The 17,274-nt window shown below is 39.0% G+C and overlaps 2 protein-coding genes and 1 long non-coding RNA gene across 3 annotated transcripts; 2 read left to right on the top strand and 1 right to left on the bottom strand.

Annotated features, from left to right (window-relative positions):
- The first annotated feature begins 770 nt into the window (after positions 1–770).
- Positions 771–3,155, top strand: LOC103480909 (tripartite motif-containing protein 16-like). The gene has a single exon (XM_081599654.1). It carries the CDS (start codon positions 947–949, stop codon positions 2,819–2,821), a length of 1,875 nt encoding a protein of 624 aa, XP_081455780.1. The 5' UTR covers positions 771–946; the 3' UTR covers positions 2,822–3,155.
- A 3,789-nt stretch (positions 3,156–6,944) lies between these two features.
- Positions 6,945–10,307, top strand: LOC145548732 (uncharacterized). Its single transcript, XR_014084738.1, has 3 exons — positions 6,945–7,196; positions 7,290–8,512; positions 9,454–10,307. It is a non-coding gene; the product is annotated as an uncharacterized LOC145548732 (long non-coding RNA).
- Positions 10,308–12,010: 1,703 nt separating this feature from the next.
- Positions 12,011–15,489, bottom strand: LOC145548728 (Fc receptor-like protein 5). The gene is made up of 5 exons (XM_081599656.1): positions 15,134–15,489; positions 14,035–14,295; positions 13,700–13,960; positions 13,218–13,352; positions 12,011–12,560 (listed from the first exon to the last, which is right to left on the bottom strand). The coding sequence occupies exons 1-5, from the start codon at positions 15,162–15,164 to the stop codon at positions 12,511–12,513; spliced, it is 738 nt and encodes a 245-aa protein (XP_081455782.1). The 5' UTR covers positions 15,165–15,489; the 3' UTR covers positions 12,011–12,510.
- Positions 15,490–17,274: the final 1,785 nt, after the last annotated feature.

Here is a 17,274-nt window from a genome sequence, read left to right as displayed (position 1 = left end):
TAGTTTTTCCTAGTCCTTTCTAGAGAACGGCTGGCCAAAATTAGCCTTCATAAATCGGATCAAACTTGAACTAAATGTTGCTTGCTCGGCGGATATTGGAATATCCAATATCCAACTCGGAACTAACTTCACTACAGTTGGTAACACAATTAAACCACTGGGATAAAGTTTGTTTTGGTCTGTGGCCTGTAAATATGGCACCCAGCGACTGCACCTAAACGCCCCACAACGTCTGACGCAGTGACTTGGTTCCAAAGCTCTATTGCCCAATAACATAACGATGCAGACGGAAAAGTAAAAACAGGAGAAGTAGAAAACGGAGAAGTAGAAAAAAAAGTAGAAAAAAAACAAATAGAAAAAGGAGAAGTAGAAAAAGGAGAAATGGAAAATGGAGAGGAGACAATGACAAAAGGAGGGCTTGTATAAGGAAAAGACAAAACAAAATATCAACTTTTCTTGACAAAAACGCATGTTTAGGGAAAATGAAAAAGAAAATTCATATATTCATTCTTGACAGAAACGTATGTGTAAGGACAAGGGAAAACTAAATATATATTTACGCTTTTATTTCTTATCATGTCAGTTTTGGTTCTCCATACAACTGGAGGCCAAAGTCAGCAAATTAAAAAGTTTAAAACCAGGAAGTGAAGCGAGAAATGCAGCAGAAATCTGAAATATTTACTTTGCTCTGCCCAACAACAACAGCTGTGAAGCTCCTCCCTTCTATTGAACACAAAGTTGAGTTCTGCCACTGCATTTCTGGTTCATCCTGTTTCACTCTTCTGAAATCTTCAGGATCGGTAGAATCACTGAGCTGATCAGACAAACTGCTGAAGATCAGTAACAACCTGGTGTTTGTCTTCTTTTGGGACACATCTATGGGAGAAAGAGGAACTAGAGACATTCAGTGTTGTTGAGAAGTGAGACGGCTGAGAGAGGAAATAAGATGGATTCAGGTAAATATTCTTGTTCCATCTGCCGGGATCTACTGAAGGATCCAGTAACTATTCCTTGTGGACACAGCTACTGTATGAACTGTATTAAAACACACTGGGATGGAGAAGACCAGAGGAAAATCCACAGCTGCCCTCAGTGCAGGAAAGAGTTCAAACCGAGACCTAACCTAGAGAAAAACTTCATGTTAGCAGAGTTGGTGGAGGACCTGAAGAAGACTGAACTCCAAGCTGCTCCAGCTGATCACTGCTATGCTGGACCTGAAGATGTGGCCTGTGATGTCTGCACTGGGAGGAAGATGAAAGCTGTCAAGTCCTGTCTGGTTTGTTTGATTACTTATTGTGAAAATCACCTTCAGCCTCATTATCAATTATCTGCTTTTAAAAAACACAAACTGGTGGATCCCTCCAAGAAGCTGCAGGAGAACATCTGCTCTCGTCATGATGAGGTGATGAAGATCTTCTGTCGTACTGATCAGCAGTGTATCTGTTATCTCTGCACTATGGAAGAACATAAAGGCCATGAAACAGTAACAGCTGCAGCAGAAAGGACTGAGAAGCAGAAGAAGCTCCAGGAGAGTCGACAACAAATCCATCAGAGAATCCAGGACCAAGAGAAAGATGTGAAGCTGCTTCAACAGGAGGTGGAGGCCATCAATGTCTCTGCTGATAAAGCAGTGGAGGACAGTGAGGAGATCTTCACTGAGCTGATCCGTCTCCTCCAGGAAAGAAGCTCTGAGGTGAAGCAGCAGATCAGATCCCAGCAGGAAACTGAAGTGAGTCGAGTCAAAGATGTTCAGGAGAAGCTGGAGCAGGAGATCAGTGAGCTGAAGAGGAAAGACGCTGAGCTGGAGCAGCTCTCACACACAGAGGATCACAACCAGTTTCTCCTCAACTACCCCTCACTGCCAGCACTCAGTGAGTCGACACACTCATCCAGCATCAACATCCGTCCTCTGAGACACTTTGAGGACGTGGCAGCAGCTGTGTCAGAGCTCAGAGACAAACTACAGGACGTACTGAGAGACGGATTGACAAACATCTCACTGACAGTCAATGAAGTGGATGAACCAGAACCAAAGACCAGAGATGAGTTCTTAAAATATTTTCAAGAAATCACTCTGGATCCAAAAACAGAACACAAGAAGCAGTTATTATCTGAGATTCAACCTCAGAAAAACTTTGACGACGTCACAGCAGCTGTGTCAGAGGTCAGAAACAAAACACAAGACGTCCCGGGAGACACGTACAGAAAAAAATCATCAAGATTCATTGAAGTTGGTGATTTACAATCAAAATCAGGACGAGAACCAAAGAGCAAAGACGGATTCTTAAAACTATCACAAATAATCACTCTGGATCCAAACACCTTAAACAGATTTCTATTATTATCTGAGGGGAAGAGAAAAGTAACATTTGTGAACCATGAACAGTCTTATCCTGACCATCCAGACAGATTTGATGGTTTATGTTATCAGGTTCTGAGCACAGAGAGTCTGACTGAATGTTGTTACTGGGAGGTGGAGTGGAGAGGAGGAGGAGCTGTAGCCGTTTCATACAAGAACATCAGCAGAACAGAAAGACTAGGATCCAATAACCAATCCTGGGCGTTATATTGTGATACATACAGTTACACATTTTATCACAACAACATTAAAACTCCATTAGCACGTCCAGTTTCCTCCAGAATCGGAGTGTACCTGGATCCTATAGAAGGTATTCTGTGTTTCTACAGCGTCTCTAAAACTATGACTCTGATCCACAGAGTCCAGACCAGATTCACTCAGCCTCTACATGTTGGGATTAGACTTTACTTTTCATTTTCCTGTCCTGATGGATCCTCTGCTGAGTTCATTAAACCTGAATAGTCAGCAGTGATTTGAGGTTCAGTTGGTTAAAATGTCTATTTTAGTTTCATTTCCTTTTTTTCCATTGCTGTTTTGGACAATTTCTTCACTGTCCAGAGATCAAATGTCTTTATGAAACTATTTTATCATCTTGTTTTGTTTTATTTTGAGTTTGTTTGGGTGCTGCCCCTTCCTGTTTCTGATCAGCATTGGAGGCCATCACTGCACAGGAGGATTTTTATTCAGCTAAACTAACTTTATTGCGTTGTCAGACCAAATGTTGTTGTAAACTGTGATTATCATCATCATCAATCGTCACGTAAGGACATTAGTCATTATTTCAGTGGTTCCCAAACTTTTTTCTACCCCCCCCCCCCCCCTACCCCTATGGCTTACAAATAGCTGTCTATTTGTCGACAAATAGCTATTTGTCTATCGTTGAACGATGTGCGTGAGCGAAGGGAGGGGTGGGGGGTGAATTCTTAGAGACTCCCCGTTATACGCAGCCGGGCTCCAGACGAACAAGGTGGGGGGGCTTTTTGGGGGGCAAAATTAATCGTTGCTCAACATAGACAACAGCACCTGTAGCCTACAAGCTACTTGTTAACAAGCTTAAGGTGATGTATTGATACTAGCTAGTCACCTTTTAGCTAACTTTACCTGCATCCAACAGCTTTGCTTAACTCAGTCGGTTAGTTTGGGGGAAAAACTGTGAAAATTTCTTTGCGTTTTTCTGCCATGATTCTAACACACCTGTGAAGCTCTGCACAGCAGCAGCAGGTCGTCTTCGCAGGTGTAAGCCCAGCGCGAGTGTCGTAGCGCTCATGTTGCGTTTAAAGTTGGTTCGGAAAAGCAGGTTACTACATGTTAACAACGGATTAAAAGGTTTAACTGTTAATAAAAGTGACAGAGGACACAGATATGGGAAATGGAGAAGCTCCTACTGTATCAAATTGACAAAGGAATAACAGAGAGTTGACCATTCTAAGGTAAAAACCCAGCGCATACAGCGTTCATGCATTTTTGTTGTTTTTTTTCATCCTTCCCGGGCTTCCCGCGCCCCCCCTGCAATGGCAGTTTGGGAACCTCTGCATTATTTATTGTACAAATATCTGATTCCTGATCAAACTGTGTCAATAATCGTCTCGTGACTCTGATTTTAAACTCTATTTAATTATAGACAAATAGCTAAAATAAAGTTGACTCATTGTTTGAATATAAAATGACTGTATTGTTTTGTATTTTGTTTTATTACATCTGTCAGTTGAGATTTGTTTTCTACTTGCAGATGGCAGGAGTCCTGAACCTCCTGCAGTCTTTAAAAGACACAACAAACACTGACTGTACAGAACTTTCCTGGTTCGGTTTGGACTCTCTTCCTCTTTTACTTGGAAGGCTGACAAAAATGTGGTGCAACCTGAAAGATGGCCACCAGATGGCGCCAAATACTACCATGTTCCTCAGCAGAAGAAATGCTGAAATCATGCAGTTTGTGTTTTTAGACTCGATTAAACATTAAAATAAAATGTGATCCATAATTATCAAAACCACCTTCTGAACAAAGATCGACAAAATATCAGCCTCACACTTTCATTTATGAATTGTAGACATTTATTTTCTCTCTTTCACTATTATTATTATTATTATTATTTGTTTATTTTATTTTTTATTTATTTATTTATTTTTTTTACAAAAAAATTCCCTTCTCACCCTCCGCGGGTGGTCTGTTTCATCCTCTGAGCTCGGGTCCTCTACCAGAGGCCTGGGAGGTGTCTGATGTTGTTCCTGGGATCTGTTTGAGCCACTGCTCCAGTTTGGGGGTGACTGTCTGCCCCGAGGGCCCCGATGACCACAGGCACCACTGTGGTCTTCACCTTCCAGGTCTTTTCCAGTTCCTCCCTGAGGCCCTGGTATTTCTCCAATTTCTCATGCTCCTTTTTCCTGATGTTGTAGTCACTTGGTATTGCTACATCCACCACAACGGCTTTCCTCTGTTCTTTATCCACCACCACAATGTCCGGTTGGTTCGCCATTACCATCTTGTCTGTCTGGATCTGGAAGTCCCACAGGATCTTAGCTCAGTCATTCTCCACCACTTTTGGGGGTGTTCCCCACTTTGATCTCTTTGCATGTAGCCCCTCTGACTAGGATTACTTGAGTAGTAGCATTCCAACAGATCCATGTTTTCACCTCTCGCCCATTTCCGTCTTGTTCCAGTAGCCCACTTTTCATCAGGGTGCTCTGGTTCCCCAGCACCTGACGCAGACCTTGTTTGGCCGGGCGACGTCTGAGCCGGCATGTCATGCTTATTTGTGTCTCTCATGGTATGAGGTAGGCTATATAGCTCCAAGGGTCTTGCCTAAGGACCCACACTGACAGCTCAATGTCACCGTTGTAACTTTTTTGCCCCAGCCCCCAGCCTGGCCTATATATATATATATATATATATATATATATATATATACTTGCTTCTCAAGAGCTTCTCACTGCTCTCCCTATGCATTGCTATGGGGTCAGGCCCCAAAAAGGACAGAATGCGAATGGTAAAATCTACAGCTTCTTTCCCTTCTCCCTTTTTTGTCTGCATGCTGCTCACCGGTGCTTTAAGCTCCGCCCCTTAAAGGGCTCAGCATGGCAGTTTTTTTGTTTTTTTCATCCATTCTCCCCCCCCACCCCCTCCCTCTTGTGCAATGGCACGGCACGCCCCACAGTTTGGGAACCTCTGCCCTGGGGGAAATCCATCTTCCCACCAAGTAAGATCAATCCATTTCTCAGAACTCAGTCCGGTTTAACACCTACTTACCTGTTCTCTCCAACTACCCTCAGTTTTCTGATGACCCCAGCTTACCACCCACAGGACAAGAACACATCTCACATTTTCATCTTTGTTCAAAATAAACTTTATTTACCCGATTTCCTAGTCTCCTGTATGTGGGTCAAAAGACTTGAACCCAACATGACTCAAGTTTTTCAGGTTTGGTTTTCTGTGCAATTCCCCTCTTGAAAGGGATAGTTTTCATTGTGAAGTTTGAACTGGATTTCACTCAAAGAGCCTTTAATTTAGTTGATTCATCTTTATTTTTTGTATGATGGTCCACATAGCATAGGTGAAAAACCTCAAAAGAAACAAACACATCCATTACATTCTGAAATTAACAAGATAAATACATTGTGAATAATCAGATTTCTACCCCTTTAAACCAGGTATTTCAAAAGTATAATTTTATAGTAAAACTCAACAGCAATAAATAAATTAGCATTAACATTTTGTTAAATATTTTCACAAACATTCTGACCAACATTTATTTTTTTCTTACTATTTTAACCAATAAACACTAAGTGTATTTTTTATTCTTTTTAACTTACTAGCTTTGTCAATCTACATTCAGTTATAAGATTAAACAATTTGATACAACAATCAATCAGAGCTCATTTGCTGCTCCAATGAAATTCAGCAATGAGCAGCAGCATTGTGAGGCTCACCAGCTGTCTTTCAGTTTTTAGAAACTTTTACACAGTTCTGAATTTACATGCTACCAGCACTGTTTGCTTCCATTCTCTCAAACAGGAGTGACAGGTCAGTCACACCAAAGGTAGCTGCACTCTGATTGCTAGGAGATTGAGTCCACCTGGTTCTCCTCACTAACAGGCAGAGAGGAGATGCAGAAAGGTGCAGCAAAAAGGGGAGTAGTTACCTAGCAGTTCACCAGAACAATGACACTATCCATGGCAACAAACCTAGAAGGAGAGAATAAAAACACAGAGAGAAGGAGACTTTATTATTCTTACAACTGTTAAAAGTGACAATAACCTAAAATAAGTCAATGTGATGTACTGAAAATGTTTATTTACAGCAAACTGAAATAATTTACCTTTGGCCTTGTCCAACTACTTCAGTCTTTGGTTTCTTTCACTCATCTCACTTTATTTGTCAATCTACCTTCAGAACTACTGAATTCATTCACTCCACTAGTTTTGAACGCTGCAATCATGTTGATTCCATTATTGGCTATGACTGTCAGTTGTTTTGAGTTGTGGTTTATGGTGTTTACTAAATTTTTATCATTGTTAACAAACAACATTATAAAGCCAATTAATGTCAATCACGTGAATCCAAACTCTTCTCTGCCCTCTGCAGCCACACTGACTGTCACTCCTGACCGATCCCAGTTCTTCAAGTACAACCGTATCACTCTTACCTGTGTGACAAACTCCAGTGACTGGAAAGTGATGAGGATGATAAAGAACAATCCTCCTCAGGAATGTCAGCATGGCTGGGCGCTCCCTGGAGATTCCTCCTGCACCATTGAGGATGCTTACCCAACTGACACCGGCGTGTACTGGTGTGAATGTGACCAAAGAGAACGAAGCAACAGGGTCAATCTCACTGTTACTGGTAATGGACATGCATCTTGTCTGAGTTCACTCTAAACATGGACTTTTCTACATTTTTAGAAAATATAATTTTTATAAAATTGTTTCATTTCAGATAAAACTGTGATCCTCGAGAGTCCTTCATCTCCTGTCTTTGAGGGAGAAGATGTGACACTTGGTTGTTCCTATAAAAAAGACAAAGATGATGACAAATCCACGTCAGACTTTGAAGCTACGTTCTACAGAAATAATGTTTTCATTGGGAGAGAGAAACCAGGGAAAATGATCATTAAAGCAGAGGAAGGTTTCTACAAGTGTCTCCATCCTTCTAGAGGAGAGTCACCGACGAGCTGGCTGGAAGTGAGAGGTGATGATCGACTGCTTTGTTTCATTCACACTGTCAGAACGCAGTTATCTTTAAAATCTCTGTCGCTAGGGGACCCAAATTTGGGTCCTCGGCGCTTGCCGCAACAAGATCAATTAAAAACACATGCTATACATTTATCAATATATGTATATTGCATATCCACGTAAAGGGAAAAAGCTCTTCTAAATGAAAAACTATTTTCTATCTCAACCACACCCAGACTGAACACTAATCAGATTGATGGAAAGAAACGCAATCAGACACTAACGAGGCACACCCGGACAATGCAACAATAAAAGAGCAAGGAGGCCCGATATACAAAAACTATCTATCAGAGTAAAGCCGAAGCGCTGCAGTTTCCAACAATACCAGAGTCACCATGCTACGTGCAAAACTCACTGAACCAGCAGCTAAAGAAGAAAAAAAGAAATAGCTCATTTCATGAAGCTAAAATCAAAAGTCCAGTCCTACCTTTGCCGTTTCGTGGTCATAATCCATATTAGAGTACATATTTCCACTTGGTCCGATAATCCATTTTCGCATGCAGCTGGTGGATTCATGTCAAAACAAACCCCAAAATGCCTTATATCCTTATGACAGGACAGGTATCGTCTACACATGAGTGGCTTTAGATTTAGTTTGACCAGTCAAAAATTTTCCAGGAAGAATACAGGCATGTCAAAATGAGCTCAAGTTGCTGGATGAACCTGATTCTGGTTCTTCCATTTTGTATTGTGACTGAAAGTTTTATAACTATCGTTTGCCACAAATTAAATAAAATATTTGATTTATATTTTTGCTTACAGCTAGAGTTCCCCAAGCAGACGTTTCTCCTTCTCCTCCTCTTCCTACTTCTCCTCCTCCTGGTCCTGATGTTCCTTGGATCAGAGTGATTAGTTTCATTCTGCTCTTCATCCTCTACACCATCATACTAATCTTGTGTATATACACATACCGTAAATGGGCTCGAGGTAAGTTTGGCTGTTGTTTCTGCTCCTTGTATCCTGGAATATCCCTGTGTTCTACTAAAACTACTCTAAAATTAAAATAATTTTGAAAATCGTAGTTCTCTAATGAAAACAAATGGATTCTTAAACATCAAACTCTCTTAAAAGGATGTAAATATTGGTGTGCAGCTTGTAGTCTTTTGACCACTGGTCAGTAAGTCTGTAGTTTCTGCTCTCCTCTAAGTGAATCTGACAAAATGTAGAGCAGCTGCAGGATTTGGCAATGAGGACACACAGCTATAGAGATGAGTCAGAGGAAGGACGAGAAAAGAACAAGGTTTTTCAAAATAAAATGAGATGTGATTCTGGTCAAGGTAACATTCATTTATTCAGAGCAATACATAACTTATATACCATGTTTTATTCATATATTTTGACTATATTATGTAATTACAGCTGTGAATATTGATGGGAAGCTCAGTTTATTGTTGAAATAGTTGAAAAAGTTTCATTTCTCAGGAAACCTTTGCACTTTCCTATAAACGCCCCCGCAGCTCACCACGTCCTCTGCTCCAGAGCTGAACTGAATGGAATTCATTGTGTTTACACCATGAAGACATTATGACTCAGATCATTATTATCTTCTCCAAAAAGTCAAAAGTTTGAAGATCTTAACACTGTAATTATTCTGGCTGTGGGATTTTTGTTCTGTGTGTTGAAGTAAAAGACAATCAATGTGGTAAAAATGTTAAATCTGGTTCTAATCTGGTGACTTTAGTGGTAAAGGAGGTTTTAAAGACGGCAAAAGACAAAAGAAATGTAAGTTTTAGTTAACTCTACCGCCCCCTGGTGGAGTTCATGGAAAGTAATGGGTAGCAATCATTTAACATGCTCCTCTCTCTTAATGTTTGTTAAATTTCTAAATGTCTAACATGTTAGTAATTGATGTCTTTTTTTTCTTGTAGCCAAAACTGACATGAAAAGGAGAATTGATGATCATGTTTTGATGAACTGAAGACAAAGAAGACAAAAAACTGATCATCTGTATGTTGAAGGAAATAAAAAAATAAGACGAATAATATTAAAAAAACAGAGGAATATGATTTATTATGTGAGTATTATAGTATTATCATCTGATTTCATAGACTTTAGATAATGGGAATATTTAAACTACCTGCTAGTTAAAAAATAGGAACTTTGGGACATTTAACCTCTTTAATAAACTTGAACTGAGCTCCAATATAAGCAGCAAAACAGTTTAACTTTAATAGTTATTCATGTCATTCTGAAATGTAAACGCAAATATTTTAAGTTCCACAACCATATATGTGGAAATATTACAGAATAATATTCCAGCTATATTTTACAGATATATATGTAATAGAATGTTTCTTTCTGTCTTTCTGTTATTTTCAGTGTTGCAGCTTAATGTAGCTTCCAGATTATCTACACGAATATTTCAAACAAACATGTTCAAACTGATTTAAGAACAAAATATCTATAAACATTATTACATCTGTTAAAATCATCTGTGTAGCAATCAGTAATTGTTCTTACTGTAGAATTAGCTTATGGTTCTCATCTCCTTTTTAACAGTTTGCTCCTTATGAAGTAACTGATGTAACAAACTGATAGAAGCTGTTAACTGACTAGTAAACTACTGGCTTTGACAGAGCAGCTGCTTCATTTGCTTCTGCCTTGGGCCGGCTCAACATCCTTTTGCACTTATATTTTTACAGTATTAGGAGATTATTTAGTAATTTGCTTCTTTTGCTCAACTAAAATGTAAAAAAAATAAAATAAAATGATTGTATTGAGATCTTGGGTTGTTTGTGTTTTGGTTTGTTTCTGTGCTCATTAGTTCCTTAGTGACCAAAGACTGTTAGTCTCTGGTGCAGCTGGTGAACCGTCTCACTGTGTGGCAGGTCGTTATAGCATAACATTGATTTCACTGAACTCACATCACAGATATTTGAAACTGGATTATGAGTACATTAAGATATTTCTAACTATAGATTAGAGAAAATATCTCTTTACTTTCTAAATAGCATTTTAAACATTGCAGCGCCGCCTGATTATCAGTAAATAAAAGTTCATCTTATTGAATAGATGAAAGCCAGAGTGCAGCACTAGCATTTTTCTAACAGCAACATAATAAACATGTTTGGAATAAACACAAACAATTTCTCAACAATATTCCATCGTTTATTAACAAAAAAATTCAAACCTACAGTTAAATATTTAAATTAATAAGCCAGATATATTAGAAAGACTCAACTATGCTACATCTTTAAAAGATGTAAGGGTGACAAAAACTAATAAACAGATAAAAGTAAAACAATAAGTTTAAATGAGAATCGATCCAGTAAAACTATGCAGTGATATCAACATGAAGCGGTAATGTAGAGAAACCAGGTTTATTTCAGAGCAGAATCAGGCTCCTCCTCACTGAAACTCCTCCTCTTCTAGCTAAACTGAAAGTTGTTAACGCAGTGCATTGTGGGATTTGTAGTTCCTAATCAAGCAGGTTTTGCCCAGAAGTCCAGGCCTTCCTGGTTGGTTGTCCAACATGTTGTTGATGTTGGAGTTTGTTTGGTGCTGCCCCTCCCTGTTTCTGTCCAGCCATGGAGGTCATCACTTCTCTGGAGGATTTTTATTCAGCTACACTATTTACATTTATTGTTTTGATGAGCCAAATGTTCAAACTGTGATTGTTTTGATCATAATCTATCAGGACTCCAGTCCTTATTTTATTGGACGAAGATCAGATTCTGGATCAAACTGTCTATAAAGTCGTCTTGTGACTCATTTTTAACTCCATTTATTTATGACTCTGTTTTACTTTGTAATTTTTTTGTGTGTGTTCTTGTGCATGTTATATCTGTCAGTAACATTTCCAAATATCAGAAACAGTCGTGGTTTTCAGATGAGAATAAAGAATCAGAGTTTTTGTTGCTTTAGATCTGTTTTCTATCTCCAGATGGCAGCAGTGCAGGATCTCCTATGATCCCAAGAAGACACAGAAAACACGGACACCACAGGAGATTGTGGACTGTGAGGACTCAAACATCCCACAACGGCTGGAACAAAATTAGGAGAATTCTGAAAGTTGGCCACCAGATGGCGCCAAATACAACCGGGCGCCTCCGCAGAAGAAACACTGAGTGCATTTTACGTTTTTTAAAGATAAATTAAAACAAAAATATAAGATTTGGAAGTGAAATTGTCGCAATATATGTATAAATACAAACACCATATTTGTTACACATAGATTTTAATTTATAAAGCTTCTTTAAAAACCAAGAACAATTCATTATATATTATATTCATTATAACCTCCCCAACCCTAAACAAACATTAATGCTTGATTATTTACAGCATGAATTATTATTTACAGCATGTGCCAAAAAAGCAAACAAACTAAATGAAAAATTGACTTATCTTCATATATTAGCATAGATCTATTCTAATAATTTCTGCCAAGTAGCTGTTGCAGAATAAAATGAGTTTAATCCTAAAAGCTTTGTTAACATTTTTTATTGTTATATAGGACTTAAAACCAACAGTGAAAACTAACACATGACCACAAAACCCACAGTGAAACTCAACAACTGGTATGAGATCGAAAATAGGAAATGAATAAAACACAGAACAAAATAAGGAACAAGACAAACAAAATAAAACAGAAACTTGAGGACTAGCAAGAAAAATGAAGGAAAAAAGACGTGGAGCTCAGCATGAACAATAATTCATTAAAAATCTCAGAGTAACCTGTGAGTTTAAATGCTGAAAACACCAATAAAGTCTTTCCTTTGATTATAGACAAGAATGTGTACTAATTATCAGTTTGGTCAAAAATACACTGGATATTTGGTATGGAGTTTCCATGAGAAACAAACGTCTTTGTTGAATTACAATAATTTTCCAGTGGTACGAATAATTTTGGGCTTGATTATAATAAATAGAGGGAAAAACAACATAAGCTCGATCAGGTCTGAAGCAGACGGTGCGTTTAGGAGCAGTCAGTAATCTGGGCAGAGATCTGAACTTCTCCGTTTGGTCTCGGCTCGGCCTGCAAAGAAACGTAGAACAGAAACTCAGAAAATATGGGAACTCTGCCCTGAAATCATAAAGACCTGAATGTTTATGTTGAGGTAAAATGTATTAAATAACAATCATCAGTGCTTTTGCTTCATTAAACCATGACTGACAGACCTGAAACAGTCATTGTCCAGAACTGACCTGGATGTTTGGATGCTCTCCTTCAGGTTGTTCTGTCCCACAGTTAGACTCATTGGTTCTAATATTTACATTAATTCACTTCAGATTCTAATGCAGCAAAGCAGCCCAGACCATCACACAGCCATCACCATGCTTGGTTATATGAGGTTCCTCTTCTGAAATGCTTAGATGTAACATGATTCATGATTCCCATGTTTCGCTATCTCTCTATTTTTTTATTGCTGAATCATGACCTCTGACCTTAACTGAGTCTGGGGAGCTTTAAATGTTATTTTGGGTTATTTTATGACCTCCTGTAATAATCATCAGAGCAATCTTGGAATGGTAAAAGTTAAATGATGAGTAGCAATAGTTGTTCCAACACATAATTTATCAACATTTATCTCATTATTCACATCAAATCTTCTGTTGAACAGCTGAAAATGTTGTAATTACTGTTAGAAAAGTCTCGATTTATTGCATTATTAATGTTTTAATGCCTCCTTACCTCGAGCCCAGCTTCTGTATATGATTATGCACATAATGAAGATGATGGTGTAGATGATGAACAGCACGATGGTGATCAATATCATCAGAGAAGTAGAAGGAATAAGAGGCGGATCGGTGCTTTTGGGAGGTTCAGCTTTACACAGAGAGATAATTTACATAAACTGTCAGTGTGATTTATTGATGCTGTACCAAATAAAATGTGATAAACAGACATTTTAATTATTACAGCTTAATTAAATTAACTTGAACATAGAAATAAGGAATAATGTGCTATATCTCTGAACACTAGATGGTGCTTTCAAAGTGGTTATGTATTGAAAATGCATCGTTAGGCATTAGTGGTATACATACGTCCTCATGTCTCCGTGATACTTTTTTTTTTGCAGATTTACAACTTCAGTCATCAGGGGCTTATATTTGAAAGTGTGGCGTGTAAATATGTTCAATCCTCCTGAGTGATGAGCTGCAGAAGACAGTTACCCTGGACTTCCAGCCAGCTGTCCAGTGACTCTCCTCTGCTGGGATGTTTGCACTTGTAGAAGCCTTTGCTGGACATCGACACATTGTGTAGGATCATCTTTCCTTCAGGTTCCGTTCCAATAAATGTGTTATTTAGGTAGAAGGTAGCAGAGAAATGTGATGAAGATTTTGGATCGTATCTTTCTTTGAAGGAGCAGCGAAGTGTGACGTCATCTCCCACCGTCACAGGAAGTGCTGGACTCTCCAAGATCACAACGCCAGCTGAAATGTTTGATTTAAATCAGTGGATTTTCAAAAGTACAACACTTAAAAAATAAAATATAAAAAGAGCTCACTGTTTATTGTGATGTTGAGGACGTTGCTGCACTCTCCTTGCTCAGACTGGCACCAGTAAAGCCCAGTGTCTGATTTGTAGACACTGTGGTTAATGCAGGAGGAACCGTTCAGACGGCCCCAGCCTTCACATGGAGTAAAAGCTTCGGAGGCGTTTCTCACCAACCTCCAGCCGCTGAAGTTTCCTGACCCTGCACAGCTCAGATTGAAGGCTTCATAACGGAAGAACTGACTTCTGTCGGGCTGAATGCTCAGGGTGGCAGCTGCTCAGACAGGAAACAACAGAGAAGCAGCTGTGGGTTTGGTATATACTGCTAGCCTGTGGTTTTTCAAAGGCCAACATGAAAATCTAGGTCATCTAAATTCTCTAAACAAAATTCTTACATAGTTCTTAGGTTGGCCAACATTTTTCTGATGTTGCCCTGGGAAACAGCTGATTTAGTTCATAATACAAACGGCCAATATGAACATTTTCAAAACATATTAAAGAAAGTGTTTTTCTGTCTCAAACCAAACATGTCTGAAGAGTCTCCATTTTTCAGGTTTTTTATATTTAGGAAGGTTTTAAGGGTGTTATTTTATTTTAAGTGTTAATTTAGAAATGCCCTCTCCATCCATTTCCTATGGAGCTTGTGTGAGGAAGCGACAGTCGAGCGTAATTTGTGCATGTGAAGCTTTCAGCTCATACACACACAGATGTGCATACAGGCATCAGAACAAAAGGAAACTGAGAAACGTTCAGCTTTTGTTTCTGTCTGGTGTCACAGGAAACTTTCACCTGTTGCAGTTTTTCATGTCTCCCTGTTGTGTTGAGCCCATAATGTCCTGCTCAGGTGGTCTGAGAAAAAAAATGTGTCACTTTTTAGTCAGCGTATGTAAATATGGTTTCACTTGTACAGCCTGTGTTGTTAAATGTGCAGAACTTTGTTCTGTATTTTTTAAAGCTACAGATCTGTACTAGAAACTGTAAATCATGACTTTTTTTATTTATCAAGATAAGTGGTCTCTATGCAGACCACAATAAGAAACACATAAGAAGCTTTACAAAGGGAGAAAATCTTGATTAAGGTGTTCAAAGTAAAAAAAGAGAGTTATTCTCACCAAGAACCAGGCATACTGATCCTAACTCCATTTTCAGACCAGCTCTCAACGTAGAATGGTTTCCGTATTTCTAGAAGCTGAAGCCTCTCTGCCCACATCCTGCGCAATTTCAGGTTTTAGATCTCCAATGGAGGCACGCTATCACAATTCACAAAATATGATATATAGAAAATAAGTAATATCAAGAAGGCCCAAATTTCCTCTGATATTTTATCTTACTTTTTTCGTTTTCTTTTTTAGGTGACTTTAGATTATTTTGACTGTTTAAATTGAAATGTCCCAGAGCAAACAGTTTCTTGTTTTAACTAAAAATTTCACTGATCCTCTTGACCCGCATCCACTGTCTTTGTGCTGTTCATAATTGTTACGGCCCTGGGCCTTAAGAGCTGGGCTGCAGGTGTTGCTTTTGTCTGTCCTTGTGCTCCTCCCCTTTACAGGTGCACAAGGAGCACAAGGAGCACAAGGAGCACAAGGACAGACAAAAGCAACACCTGCAGCCCAGCTCTTAAGGCCCAGGGCCGTAACAATAATGTATTTATTATTTGTCTCCCTAAATCATAAATCTGCACTGGACGTTCACCAGATGTCAGATATTTAGCTGAAACATGACAGTAACTTAATCTCAGCCTTGGTACTAATCATAAGATCATAAGTAAAAGTAAGTAAAGGTAAGGTAATTTTTTTTATATAGCACATTTTAAGCAAAAATACAAAGTGCTTTACAGGAATTAAAAGGAAATACAAACAAAATAAACCAAAGGAAAGAGCAAAAAACTAAAAAATAGATCTAAAGTATGTAAACTAAGTGCTCCTGTTCAGGGTTGCTAAGTATCATCTGGTCTAATTACATTTCTGGGTTATGATACATTAAGACAGATCAGCAACATCCATGTCTTATAAAAATTTTCCCCTTTGGTTGTTTTTTAATTAAAAAATATTCAGACTTAAAATTGCCACTAGATGGCCCCTGCTGAGCTGCTTAGTGAAACTTCATCAGACAAGATAAAAAACTTCAGAATCAGATTCTGTTAGAATCACATGTATTATTTACAAAAGTAAAAATATCTGAAAAAACATGCCTCTTACTATAAATATGGCTTTTTATTAATATTCTGTTCTTACAGCCACCTTTTAATTCAAGTTGTTAAAAAATCCTGCATTGATCAGCTTTTACATTTCCTATTGGAATTATAAAGACATAGAAACTGAATTTCCCTATCATTTTGCGTCACTTTCTATTTTCAGTAAGTGATGAATGTGTATTTTTCATTACCTTTACTCATGTTAGCAAATGACCCCTGAGGACAAGTAACTAATTACAAGAGTGCTTTTAAAAAATACAGTATCAAAAATGTTTTTTTTTTTTTGTACATTCACTTGTATAGTGATGTACGTAGAAATATTCAGGTGATTTGTTCCTATGTGAATGTGTCTGCAGGAGTTTTAAGGAGTGAATAGTAAATATACATCATTACTGGGGTCTGGACATGGAAGAAAGGATGAACTAGTGAATTCACTGCTGAGCCATAAACTGAAAACGAGACAGAAAGTATTTAAAATCATCATAAAACACTCAAAATGTTTTATATTTTTGTAATAAGAGTGTGAGCGTCTGCCGTGAAGCGGGCGCTGTACCGGTCCGTCGTGGTGAAGAGAGAGCTGAGTCAAAAAGCAAAGCTCTCGATTTACCGGTCGATCTACGTTCCCACCCTCATCTATGGTCATGAGCTTTGGGTCATGACCAAAAGAACAAGATCACGGGTACAAGCGGCCGAAATGGGCTTCCTCCTCCGCAGGGTGGCTGGGCTCTCCCTTAGAGAGAGAAGCTCGGTCATCCGGGAGGGACTCAGAGTAGAGCCGCTGCTCCTCCACGTCGAGAGGAGCCAGTTGAGGCTCGGGCATCTGGTCAGGATGCCTCCTGGACGCCTCCCTGGTGAGGTGTTCAGGTCCCACCGGGAGGAGGGGAGACCCAGGACACGCTGGAGGGATTATGTCTCTCGGCTGGCCTGGGAACGCCGTGGGATTCCTGGAGGAGCTGGAAGAAGTGGCGGGGGAGGGAAGTCTGGGCCTCCATTCTGAAGCTGCTGCCCCCGCGACCCGACCCCGGATAAGATGAAGAAAATGGATGGATGGAGTGTGAG

This window comes from Poecilia reticulata, chromosome 18 (assembly GCF_904066995.2).
Source record: "Poecilia reticulata chromosome 18, P_reticulata-male-v2, whole genome shotgun sequence".
NCBI lineage: Eukaryota > Metazoa > Chordata > Actinopteri > Cyprinodontiformes > Poeciliidae > Poecilia > Poecilia reticulata.
Note: the sequence above shows the minus strand (reverse complement) of the source record. Positions and strands in the feature narration are given on the sequence as shown.